At 36.8% G+C, this 13,979-nt stretch overlaps 1 protein-coding gene across 1 annotated transcript; it reads left to right on the top strand.

The window, feature by feature from the left end:
* Nucleotides 1–8,008: 8,008 nt before the first annotated feature.
* Nucleotides 8,009–12,886, top strand: LOC139151797 (complement C1q tumor necrosis factor-related protein 3-like). The gene is made up of 3 exons (XM_070724789.1): nucleotides 8,009–8,105; nucleotides 9,728–9,880; nucleotides 10,495–12,886. The coding sequence occupies exons 2-3, from the start codon at nucleotides 9,766–9,768 to the stop codon at nucleotides 11,040–11,042; spliced, it is 663 nt and encodes a 220-aa protein (XP_070580890.1). The 5' UTR covers nucleotides 8,009–8,105; nucleotides 9,728–9,765; the 3' UTR covers nucleotides 11,043–12,886.
* The last annotated feature ends 1,093 nt before the right edge of the window (nucleotides 12,887–13,979 follow it).

Genomic DNA, 13,979 nt, shown 5'->3' with positions numbered 1-13,979 from the left:
TTGAAATATATGTTCTCGTCAACATGTTTTGTGTCGTAAGTTTCTGTTAGAAGGTTTTATATTTCTCTGTTATTTGTTCTGAGTCATCTGTCATGAACTTTGTGTGGTATCACTGGTTGACGAGTTATTTTGACGCTTCCTTATTATGTAATTATCAGTGTCTAGAACTGCTGTTCCACTTCCATTATCGAATGGTTTGATCAGTACCTCGCCGTTTTCTGATAGCGTTCTCAAAGTATTCTATTCTGTGTTTCGGAAAGGAAACCTAGTTTCAGGAAAGTATGCAATAACATTACACAAGTCTTATTTAAGTTATTATTTACTCAGGGCATTGATAAACAAATGATCACATATGCAAGTTCAAGTTTATTACATTTATGGTTGAGTTTTATTACATTTATGGTTAATTTGTTTATTACATTTGTGGTTACGGGTTGTTACATTAATGGTTGACTATTTTATTACATTTGTGGTTGATTTTATTACAATTGTGGTTGATATTACATTTGTGGAGATTATTACATTTGTGGAGGTTACAAACGTCTCCCGCAAAAACCAGTTCATTTTCTGCTATCTACTGATACTATACGTGAGGTGAACAAGGTGACTGCATCTATTCGTCAAAACGAGACTGTGTTGTTTGAGTGAGATACGCTCTCCCGGGACTAACGCGAAGAGAAATGTAACAGGCGCTGTATCTATTAATTGTCAGTTGACAATTTTGGGGTGACATACAGTGTATAGAGTACAATAACTAGACTTATCTTTACCCGAATGGTCGATTCTTTTCAATTAAGCTGTCGATGGGGATTATGACAACATTACTGCCTACTTAGTCTAATCGTCAAACTGACATGTTCTTTCCATACAAAATAATTCATATCTGCGTTTGAAGGTGATATGTGTAGACGCAATAACGCCAAGGAATGAAAACAGTTTCATGAATTATTACAGTTTTGCTCTGCTTTGCTGTCCCTAAGTACATTTTGACTTGCCTTCGCTGATTGAATGAACTTTTGTTGACCTGTAGGATTCATTTCAATAAGTCCTTGCCCTATAGAGATAACTTCATTCATGTGCAAGAGACACGTGAGCGTGACGGCAGGTGGATACTGTAATCGTAGGTTTCTAAATGACAAGGTGACAAAGGTAGCAAGGTGACAAGAAGACAAAAGCTATCGACTAAACACGTATTTACCAAGAATATCTCACCTCGCTGGAGTTTTAGAAACGGATCAGCTTGAATGTGCCGTTTTACTGTTTTCATTTTTCTTTCCCATCGGAACGTGTGTATTTTCTTTCGGCCTCCAAACTTCACTGAAGTAGTTTCCATTAGCTGTATATCTTATGATTCATTTCCTTTCATTGTTGTTGTTGTTGTTGTTGTTGTCGTTGTTGTTTTTAAAATGCAGTTTCTTACAGGCAGGGGGTCGATGGAAATCGGGAGGTTGACTTTTACGAAACTTTTTTTTTGTTTTACAATCAATGATTGGAGGGGGTCAAATTTTACGAAAATGTGTATGGGTTTATGGGAAACAAAATTGACTGTAGAATTTCACCGAAATGTTGTTGATTCACCATACATTGTAGTCTATGAGGAAACTATGAATAATTTTTAAAAATACAAAACTAGCTAAATCTGTGTATTCAGAGCGCCCCCGAGCGACTGATGTTTCAGTCTAATCTGTAAGCTGTATAGCTGTAAAGGACTTAACAAACAAATATCGTCAGTATACATGAGGTGGTTCATGAATCAACCCCTACATAACACCCTGTTAAAGAATTTGTAAGTCGTATACTTAACTGATCAACATAAACATTAAAGAGTTTTTGTGACAAAACTCTCCCTTGTTTCACACGGTTAGAAACTGTAAAACCAGATGAAACACAGTCGCCCCAACGAATAAATATACACTGAGTCCTATACCAGACAAGGAGAAATCTCACAATAAAGATTGGTACTTTACGAGAAATCAGCTTCTTTAAAAGTGACCAATGATTTACTCGATCAAATGCTTTAGATGCATCTAAGAAAGTTACAATGACATTTACCTCGTGAAACGTATTTTGAACTTTCCTTTAAGATATTGCATGAAGGCTCCAAAGCAACCGAAATTTCGGACACATTCGTCAACATTTCGTGCACCATCGCAGAATAGCAAGTATGCTTTTCTGCCACATGAAAAAATGTAGCAACAACCGAATTTATGGCGTACGTTCGCGCAGGATGTGTAATAAAACGCGGCAATGCAACTAAGCCATCAAGTACGAATGTTGGTGCGCTGTATGTGCTTGATACAGTGGTTATCGTTTCATGGTCATAACACCGTTTGTCGAAGTCTGTTGGCATAATAATAATACATCATGTATAATAAAAGAAGGTTTTCTTTTAGACGATTTCATACCTAGAAAGCACTTAAAGATAATGGGGAAAAAAGAAAAAAGTGGCGGCGACGAATGCCTTGAAATATCGAGTGTGAGCACGGTATTGGAGCTGTTTGAGCCAGACAAGATATTGCCAAAGTTCATAGAACTGTTTCAAATTCTAGTAGGTTAAAGAGGTTAAATGCAAATACGGAGCTATGGCCAGTAGTTGGTGAAAATGCATGTTTCACATTGTTGAAGCTAACGTGCTATGGGCAGTTGTATGCAATTGTACATTGTAAGCTTAGAACCCAAACGTGCAAGGCAAACGTGCATGACTAAACACAGCAAAAGTCTGCACGTTAGACATTTTAGACACGTTAGGTCTAAGATGGTAGGTTGGCATGTTACAAGATAGGTTTGCACGATTGGCATGATACATTTTGACTCATGTTGATAACCTAAAATGACATACACGTTAGACATTGTAGATACGTTAGGTGCGCACGATACACGATAGGTTTGTACGATACACGATAGGTTTGCACGATTGGCATGATAGATTTTGACTGCTGAGGAGAACCTGAAATGACATACACGTTTGACATTTTACACACGTTAGGTCCGTACACGTTAGGTGTGCACGATGCACGATAGGTTTTCACGATTGGCATGATAGAAATTGAGTTATGTTTAGAACGTAAAATGACATACACGATAGACATTTTAGACACGCTAGGTCTTTACATGGTAGGGCATCACGATACACGATAGAATTGCACGATACACGATAGGTTTGCACGATTTGCATGATAGATTTTTACTGATGTGGAGAACCTAAAACGACATACACGTTAGACAATGTAGACACATTAGGTCCGTTCGCGTTAGGTGTGCACGATACACGATTTGTGTGCACGATTGGCATGATAGATTTTGACTGATGTGGAGAACCTAAAATGACATACACGTTAGACATTATAGACACGTTAGGTCCGTACACGTTAGGTGTGCACGATAGACGATAGGTTTGAACGATTGGCATGATAGAAAATGAGTCATGTTGAGAACCTAAAATGACATACACGTTAGACATTTTAGACACGTGAGGTGAATACGCGTTAGGAATGCTCGATAGGGTGTTATCATAACTGTTTTGTGTTTGCAAATAATGCATCTTTACTGTAACAAATATCGTTCTGTGTTCTCACTTCCTCCAATTTGTATCATGCCAATCATGTAAACCTGTCGTATAATGGGGCCGACGTAATGTGTGTCGACCTAACGAACGTGTGCGGACCTACCGTCTTTGTGGGTCATCGCGTTAAACTGACGATGATATGTCCGTTAACTTCAATCATACCAATCGTGCATACCTATAGTTGAATTTGCCGAGTTACCGTGTACGGACCGAAAGTGTCTAGAAACGTCAAAAGTGTACGTCATTTTAGGGTCTCAAGATAAGTATAATTGTGTCATGGCAATCATGAGACATATCGTATAACATGTCGACCTAACGTTCACAGAGCTAACGTGTCTAAAATGTCAAACATGTATGTCCAATAAGGGTCTCAAAATGAGTCAAGAGCTATCATGCCAATAGTGCAATCTTATCGTGTAACGTGCCGACCTAAAGTGTACGGACCTAACGTGTCTAAAATGTCTAATGTGTATGTCATGTTAGGGTCTCCAGATAAGTCGAATGGTACCATGCCAATTGTACAGTCATGATATACACGTTAGACATTGTAGACACGATAGGTGCGTACATGTTGGATGTGCACGAGATACGATAGGTTTGCACGATTGGCATGATAGAATTCGGCCTTACCGTGTTTGTTGGCCATCACGTCAAATCGTGAGACATATCGTATAACGTGCCGACCTAAGGTTTACGGAGCTAACGTGTCTAAAATGTCTAACGTGTATGTCTTTTTAGGTTCTCAACATCAGTCAAGATCTATCATACCAATCGTGCAGACTTATCGTGTAACGTGCCGACCTAACATGTCCGGACCTATCGTGTTTAAAATGTCTAACGTGCATGTCCAGATAAGTCGAATGGTACAATGCCAATTGTACAGTCATGATATACACGTTAGACAGTTTAGAAACGATAGGTGCGTACATGTTGGCTGCATGTGCACGATACACGATAGCTTTGCACGATTGGTATGATAGAATAGGACTTATCTTTACGCCCTAAAATGATATACACGTTAGACATTTTAGACACGATAGGTTCTTACACGTTAGGTCTGCACGATACACGATAGGTTTGCACGCGTTTTGGCACGTTAGTTCCGACCTAACATACATTTTAGAAACGATAGGTGTGTATATGTTGGGTCTGCACGATACACGATAGGTTTGCAAGTTTGGCTTTTTTGGTCACGTTAGTTCCGACCTATAACATGTCAAACATGCACTACTAAAATGTAAAATGTCTAAAATGAAAAAATCCCGACTTCTCGCCATGGATGGAAACTTTAGGTACTTGAGGTCAACTATAGCAACATGCATACACACAGCTAGTCCCTCTTAGTTTGAGCAGGTCTGTTAATATGTAACAGCTCATGAACAATAACAGGAAATGACTCAAGGTCAATGGAGACCCCATTTCAGTCACTGGCATGCCACCACTCCTGCACATTTCCCTTTTTCTTACCTCATTTGCATATTTTTGACACTGACATGTTCATTTGAACAACGTCACATCTCAACCCCTGGATCTACCTGTACACCAAATACTGAGATGGTAGGTAAAGCGATGTGGCACCCTTTGCGTGTGACGCACATATATCCGCACATATATACACATACATACATACATACATACATACATACATACAGACGTCACCGACTCACTATATAAGCTCTTTTTGGTATTTATATACATACAAATATGAGCTAAAAACATATGAGTACATAGATCGTCAGATACATTTCTTCCCTTTGACAATGAAAAGAAACAGTTCTTGTTGTTGAATGGAGTGACAGTTCAATGTTTCAATTTACTTCTAGTGAAATATTAACAAACCCTTAAATTTGCAGACCAGAGTAATAGTTAAACTGTTAATATTTGTCAATCAAGTTATACAACAATGCCACTAACAAACACTTCATTTCCGATATTTTCCTTCTCTGGAGAGTCACTGTATCAAAAAGATATTTTATTTCTTGTCTATTCAACAAACCCTCCATACTTTGAGGACTTCAGCATTGCCATCAACTTTATAGGAAATGTATTTAAAACATCAAGAATTGTAGGCGTCGAACACCGACGATGAAAGTTAGCGCTTACTGAGCTGTATCCAGATTTTATCTTGGCACCGGCTTCGATAGATTCCAAGATGTCTCTGCCAACTTCCAGTAGAAATGGATCTTTAGTGGCTTTGTACAAGTACATCGCACTCTCAACCAATTCTGCAAACAAATAAATCATAATTTTTTTGATGATTTTTACAATAATTAATCAATAAAATAAAATTTTCACGTAAAATATAAACTTGCTCATGATCAGATCCATTATGGTGTTACAGTCTAAAAAGTGTAAAGTTCTAAGTATTTACAATTGTGTATTATCTCATTTCTCTCATCTTTGCTTGCATGTCAATACAGGGCTGATTCAAGAAACCGTGAGAAATAATGTGGACTTTATCCCAGTCTGTCACCGCTGGTTAGATCAGCAAAACTACATACAACTGTAAGGACAGAAATATCGATCATGTCACATACACTAGTTTACCTATGGATGATTGGTATCTGTGAAGTACATATACATTTTGTAGTTTTGACAATATATATGAAGTTTAAGCAATATTTTGTGCTAAAAATATTGCCAGCATCAACTGGAATAAATTTTCTATGGTGGCAAAGAACATCAATTTGTCCTCATTTATAAACATCACTTATCAGGAGAGATGGTAATGATGTTACAATGAGATAATTTTCAACTGACTAGTGAATCAAAGGTTTGAAGATAGAGTGAAGATGATCAGGCAATAAATGCTACTACAGTTCACAGGTAATTATACTGGGGATTTTTATTTCTAAAACAGCCACATCACAGTAGATGACAGCAGAAATGCTAACAAGAGTTCAAATACATGAACGTATGTTCTCAGTGTAGAAACACTGAAACGATTGTTCGGTTGTTTATGAATACATAAACCCTTTGAGTGTCAAAGTCAGTTTTTGATGCCTTCAAAAGTATAACGCAAACAATTTTTATAAGACCAAGACAATTTTTTCAGATATTTCCTGACATTTTGATCAAACACTGTAGCAAATGAAAATTTATGCCCATTTGGTCCAAAATTATCAAAATTATTACAAAAGGAATTCATAAAAATGGGTAAAATATTGCACTAAAATTTAGGAGGGAAAACTAGAGCACTTAAAGGGTTAAAAGGACACAATGTATTCACTTATCAGGTCTAAGGGGATATCCTTCTCTCTTCTCAACAGGCAAACCATTGACAATGCTGTAAAACTCTGGAATGAAACCAAGCTGTCTCCACACCTGATGATAATTGTGCATGGTTTTCATGGCCTCATCTATTTTACCACGTACACATGCTCTGCAATTCAAAAGACTGATTGATTGATTGATTGATTAGCTGACTGGTTGACTGATTAAGGATTTACAGAAACTGGAACTCAAATTGACATCAGTGTGTCACACAAATCTTGCTGCTGGAGGTTCACCATACACATATTGATGTACCCTTGCTATTGAAGCTTGATTCATCTTCACAGATTCGAAATACCACACTTATTATCTACAGAAAAAACTAGTTCATTTTGTATTGTAATTTTGGCAGATTGATTTGTTTGCTTACTGACTATGCTAGAAGTGATAAATATTGAAAGAAAAATTTTTAGTAAAGGATACTTGGAGACCTATCATAAAAATTTGCAGACATGAAATGTCATAAGATGTATCCTGAACTTTTCATTCATCAAATTAAAAGATAAAAGTATAGTGTTTTCCATTTTTATTAGTGTTTGCCTGCTTTAACAATATGTGCATCATGTCATTTCAGTCTCACTATATTTATTGACAAAACAGCACTGAATACTTCAGTCTTTACAAGGCGCATAATTCTCAGTGAAAATGATAAAAAAATACCCCATATAATACATTCACACTTTTGAACTTTTTTTAGGGGGCATTGTTGTGATCTAAACACAAGAGTTTCGATCTGAGGCAGTCCCTAACTCAAAGTAGTGCAGTGATCATTGTCCTTCTCTAAGACAGAATATATTGCTGAAATGCTCTAGAAATTCTAAAATCCTAATTAATTTTAACAAGTCAAAGTTTTGATTTTTGTCAGCAGTGTAAAGACTGAAAATTTCATTCTTGCAATCCAGAGCTTTTTTCAGCTCCACGAACCTATGCAATTAAAATCAAGTCACGGGAAGAGCGGTTGCTATAGAGAGGCCTGTGGTGTATGACAAAAATAACTGATAATCTGAACTTTCAAGTACCGATTCCAGAGAATGTAGAGGGGAGTAACGGGTAACTTAATCCACATAAAAGGGTTTCATGCAACAGGAAATGGGAAGTGATGGAAATAAGAATAAAAAGGAAATAGATTTTCCAGGAACCAGATATATCATATTGCATCTACTCCAAGGCAAATTTTATTGGCAAGTGACACAAAGCTTCACACATTATCTACTCCCAGACAAGTGATACACAGCCTCACACAATAGCCACAGAGCAGGAGAGAACTGTAAGTATCCAAAAACTCATGGTACACTTTTATAATTTCAGAGTCTTCATCCCAGTATAACAATATTGTAATAGGGCTGTCTGTCCTTTGCACAAAGGCAAACATTCTTCTAGTCTTCAGAATTTTTACAAAGTTCAAGTTCAAACATACACAAACCAAGCTTGATTTCAGATCAACAAAATTGCTTTTGGCAAAATGTAAGCCTTGTACAGTTTTACTTTTTTCAACCTCTTTTTTTTTACTTGCTGTTGAAATATTTGCAATCTTGTTTCCAGTGTAACCTCTACCTTACACTATAGGGAAAAATTGCGAGACTAGAGCGAGAAAATGACGCTTTCTCGCAATTAGTGAGAATCTGTTCTTATTCTCACCGCTGTCGGTGAGAAAATTTTAATCTCCACTGGAGATTGGTGAGAAATGCACTCGTTGGCGAGAATCAAGTGTGACAACAAATTATCACCGGTGAGAATGGAAATTCTCACCAAGTACACTGAGAATTGAAATTCACTGGCGAGAATCACCAAGACTCGCCGTTCATTGGCGAGAATCAGAATGAATCAGAATGAATGGGGAGTCTTGGTGATTCTCGGTAGTGAATTTCAATTCTCACTGTACTTGGTGAGAATGAGAATTTGTTCTCACACTTGATTCTCGCCAAGGAGTGCATTTCTCACCAATCTCCAGTGGAGATTAAAATTTTCTCACCGACAGTGGTGAGAATAAGGACAGATTCTCACCAATTGCGAGAAAGCGTCATTTTCTCGCTCTAGTCTCGCAATTTTTCCTATAGTGTTACTAGTCAAAGGTTTACAACTCTAGCTTTGTATTCGCTATCATGACAAATTGGGTTCACGCTGCTTGCTAACCCAAATCTCGTATTTTGTGTTCATCCCATGCTCTATTAGTGTTTCATATTCAAGCAAACTAGAAAATAAATGATCTATGTGTAGGATTCAATCGCTGCAACCATTAAATTCTATGGAATTTCCTGACTTGCAATGTTTCCTAGAACACAACAACTGCAACGTGATACTTTCGATGACAAGTTTTATGTTTGAAATATGCAACTAAATATAAGCTATCAGAACTTTGTAGTACTTCCGCAAGGCTGCCAAAGCTTCAATGAAGCAATTTAAGTTACTCTGAACGAACATGTCATTTACAGGACCCAAAATTTGTTCTGCAAATATTAAAAACATTTTAATCGTCATATACGAGTCAGTGTGCCCTCTAAGCCTATTTGGCTTGCCATGACTCATGAATATTCTCTGTGATGCAAGAAAATTTTCAGTTGAATAGAAAATTACACATTGTGACTCAGGAAAATTTCACAAATTTCTCAATTGACTCAAAAGTTTCTTGAAATCTCTTTTGTTGGAGGGCACACTGATGCCAGTATATAGTTTACTTCTAATATGAAATGAAATTTAATGGGCAATGAAACGTCTAGATTTTTAAAGGTCAAATTATACCCTTGTAAAAATGATAAACTTTTACTCTTCGAACTGATAAATCAGCTGTTGGTATAAAAAGCTCAATATATTATACTTTCCATGGAAAAACATCCATGCCAGCAGGAGGCCAATGAATATATGAAAGAATTTTTTCATATTTCCTAATAGAGCACCGAGGCATAAAGACTACTACAGATCAAGACAAAATGACTTTGAGCATAAATATCTTGTTGTTGTTGTTGTTGTTGTGTGTTGGCTACACATATTCACAAGATCGAGGTGAATGTAACGCTTGCTGCCAAGGTACACCAGGAATTCCAGGTAATTAATGATAAACATGTATGATATTTCATGTTTAAAATGTATTTACGTTTATGATATGAAACGATATTAATCAATGGTAAGACAGAGCCATGGTGTAAGGCTAGCGGTATGTATTTGTCATCATAAATCATTGTGCATAACTGTAAAAGCCAGCTGTATGGCCATACTATCAGTACCAAAATTTGTTCAGACAGACACAGCATTTAATTCAAAAGTCTGTAGTTATGAGTTCATGACTTTGAAATGAAATGAAATGAATCTGAGTAGAGTATTTCTACCAGCACTGTGTTGGCTACACAGCTCATATCCTGTGCTGTACACTTGTGAAAAGGTAATTGAATGGGAAGATTGGCCCTTAATGACCTTGCCAAGTGAGGGCTAAAGGGCTCGCCTAGTGTTGCTTAGTGAAACTTGGGTCTAACTGGCTATGTCACGCTTTTTAAGGGATTGTGTACATTCCACAGGATCTGTGTATTACACTGTCTATGATAGCCTAAACATAATGCAACTACTCACCATAATAGTTATGTATTGCTTGTTTAAAAAGCCAATAGTGTTTTAAATCTTGTGATGGCATGAAATCTTTAAGATCATTTCTACCATTATGGCAGGTTCTCCAGGACATAATGGCTTGAATGGAAGTCCAGGAGCGAAGGGTGAACAAGGAGAGCCGGGAGAGCCTGGATTGATGGGTCCACAAGGATTTGGCGCACAAGGAAAAGCTGGTCCACCTGGCCAGAAAGGTGAACCAGCCATCCCAGCCAATCAACAGTCAGCATTCAGTGTTACCAGATCAACATCATTACAAGCTGAAGAAAACATTACCATTCCATTTGACACAGTTTTGACAAATGTTGGCAACAACTATGACAAGGACACCTCCAAGTTTACTTGCACCATAGCTGGAACTTATGTCTTTATGTTTTCTTTGAAAAAGGGTATTGATGATGGTCCAACCTATGCTAGTCTAATGTTGAATGATAACATAGCGGTGTCAGGTCGGGATGATGATATATCCCATGATATGGTTGGTAATAGTGTTGTATTGCAGTTACAGGCTGGGGATGAAGTCTGGCTCAGATTATGGGCTGGATACTCCATATATAGCAATCAAAATATCTACTGCTCCTTTTCAGGTTTCTTATTGTATGCCCATTAAGCAATTTGCTTTATTTCAGAAAATAACAGTTTCTATTTCAATAAGGAAGAATTAACAACAGATAATTGATAAACACTCTTTTATGGCTTTTAGGAACATTCACAAAAAATTACCTCAGAGTTACAACATTTTCAGCCTGGCTTCGTACATGCGTTTTAATACTTCCAGTTACTTATAATGATTACATCAACTCTATTCAAAATGTAATTGATGGAAGATTTGGATCTAACAACAATTCTGATACTAGCTACAAAAACACATTTTATGAATTATACACTATTTGCACCAATATATGATAGCTTCTTTAAAAAATCTCTGTACCTATTGTGATGGCAAATAATGTTGTATATGAATTATTCTTCATATGATTGCCTGATCTTTCTCAGTGGTTTTTTTATCAAGAAGCATCCTTTCTTTTGTATCTTCAAATTCAGGGAAGTGTGAATGAAAGTATGTTGTTGTATTCTAACTTCCTAAGCACTTGTTCAGTGGTCCAAATGGACAGTATATGATTATTTAGCATCATATCATACCAGTATATTGATACTGATGGTGCAAATACAGCGATCTGATTGGTCGAGCAGGAAAAGAACCGTGGTATATCGGCAATATAACACGCTGGTATACGCGCAAGCTCTCAGCTTGAGCAAAAATCGGTTTTTGACGTTCCACACCAGAATTACAATATACTGTTATGATGTAATAGCAATAGATAACACCCAGCGACAGTATACCACTTGATTTTGACCAGTTCACCTCATGTATGCACTCACTATATGTCGCTATATGTCGCATATATGTCGTGAACTGGTCAAAATCTCGTGGTATATCATCGCTGGGTGTTTTATTGCTTAAGTATACGCCATCATATATAAGTAGTCTTTTGGAGACATATCGAACAGCGAGTAGCTGTTACTTTTGATTATTTTTGTTCATTATTTTGGTTCATGTCAACAGCTCCTTGTCCTACTTCCAAATCATAATCATACTGAGACACACAGTATTTAGCTTGTACAGTATTTAGCTTGTCAACTGAATCTGTGCATGACAGGTGTACAATGCAGTGTTATTGTTGATAAGTAAGTTCTGGTCCTCACTAGAATTCAATTGTTAACAATAACAGTGCATTCTATATGTATAGATGTTATGTTGACAAGCTAAATAGTTGGTGTTTCAACATGTTTTAGGCAGTACAAGAACTTGCGATTGACATACAAAACAAAAATAGTGAAAAAATACAGCTACTGGCCCTTTAGTTACTTGTGCCTGCATTTCTCTGTGCAACTGTAAACAATGAGAATGAGGACACGCTCAACAGTGACAGCATTAAGGCCACTTCAACTCTCTTACCTTCATTTCCCCAGTATGAGGTAAACCTTTACTTTGTGAAACACCAGGGATGTACCACAATTAGATGGTGAAGGGATCAAATGTGTGGGTAAACTGTGCCTAACATAGCACACACCCAGGCTGATAAACATGACTGTACATTCAAAGGGGGAAAATGTCACTCAATTTGAACAATTGTTCAGATAAATTGAACAAAATATTTCACAATAATAGAATTTCTTTTCAGATTCATGTGACAAAATTTAAAACAAAATTTTAAAAAATACCTAGTATAGAAATCATTGTCTTGGATTATTTTATTGATAAAAATAACCTTAGAATCCTTGTTGTGTTTCTTACCTGGATTCCTGGCCAGAAAGCTTCTAATGATTGGAATATTGGCATGGTTACATGTCCTTTCTTCATGTTAACCCACATGTACCAGTCATCATGCTTTCTGTACTGCTTTACAACTTTCTCATATTCTGTTTAAATAAAACAAAATGCAAACCAAATTGCAGAATACATGGTAGTATGCACTGTACCACTGTTAATGCTAGAGGACAAACTTTAAGAAATACAGCAGACAAAAATCTTCAAAAATCCTCCTATTCTGACTGTCATATACTTCAAGTTGATTGGGCGAGATGTCAACAGCCCTAATATGTAAGGAATCCACACTGCATACTTAGACTGTCTGTCATTATATTTGAGGGGAAGGGGCTACACTGCACATCAAGCTGTAGCATAAATGTTATCACATCTGACCAACACAATTTTTCATGTTGGTTTCACTATTGGCATTCAATGATATACAATACACTTGCCTATATTCAAACCTTATTAAATGCCATCGACCAGGAACTGTCGATTATGTGACGAAACTTCTTACTGTATCCACTTTGGTTGAATCATAGACCCTCGAGAAAGGGTCTATGGTTGAATGTTGGTGAAACGATACATTCAGGATTTGAATTGAGAATACCATAAACTTTGTTCAAGGTACATTTAGGATCTTGTTCCGGTAGTACTATTGAAATACAATTATCCTTGATTTAATATTAGCTAAGTTCTTGTGACTCTCTAAACATTGTATCCCCTTATGTATTATATCATGAACAACAAAACTTTTAGCAAAAATTACATCGCAATCTGGGTTATTACCAAGCACACATAACATAAGAAAACTGCCAAAATGGCTGTTTGCAATTTTACGTAAACTGAACAGGATAAATAATGACATTGCCTAGATGTATAAAACATGACATTGTCAGATTTTACTGTTATTCCGTAACATACAGACATGACAAGAGGAAGTGTTCCACGAACTGATGGTTCATTGCTATGTCATTCATCCTTCTTAGACAATGAAATAAACAATGGTACTTATCATTCAAAACAAACGTAATTGCTATAAAAAATACATACTTTATCTCTCACTTCCTTCATAGCTATTCCATGGCAGGTCTACTGTGATCATGGATTGTGTAGTAATCAAATCATTGAACGCAATATGGCTATACTATTACTATCACATCAAAGGTTGGAGTTGGAATGGAAAATGTAAATACACGGACATACCGGTACATGATGTGAGCACACATGTAC

This window comes from Ptychodera flava, chromosome 15 (genome assembly GCF_041260155.1).
Source record: "Ptychodera flava strain L36383 chromosome 15, AS_Pfla_20210202, whole genome shotgun sequence".
NCBI classification, from domain to species: domain Eukaryota; kingdom Metazoa; phylum Hemichordata; class Enteropneusta; family Ptychoderidae; genus Ptychodera; species Ptychodera flava.
The sequence above is the reverse complement of the archived record's forward strand: the minus strand, read 5'-3'. Positions and strand labels throughout refer to the sequence as shown.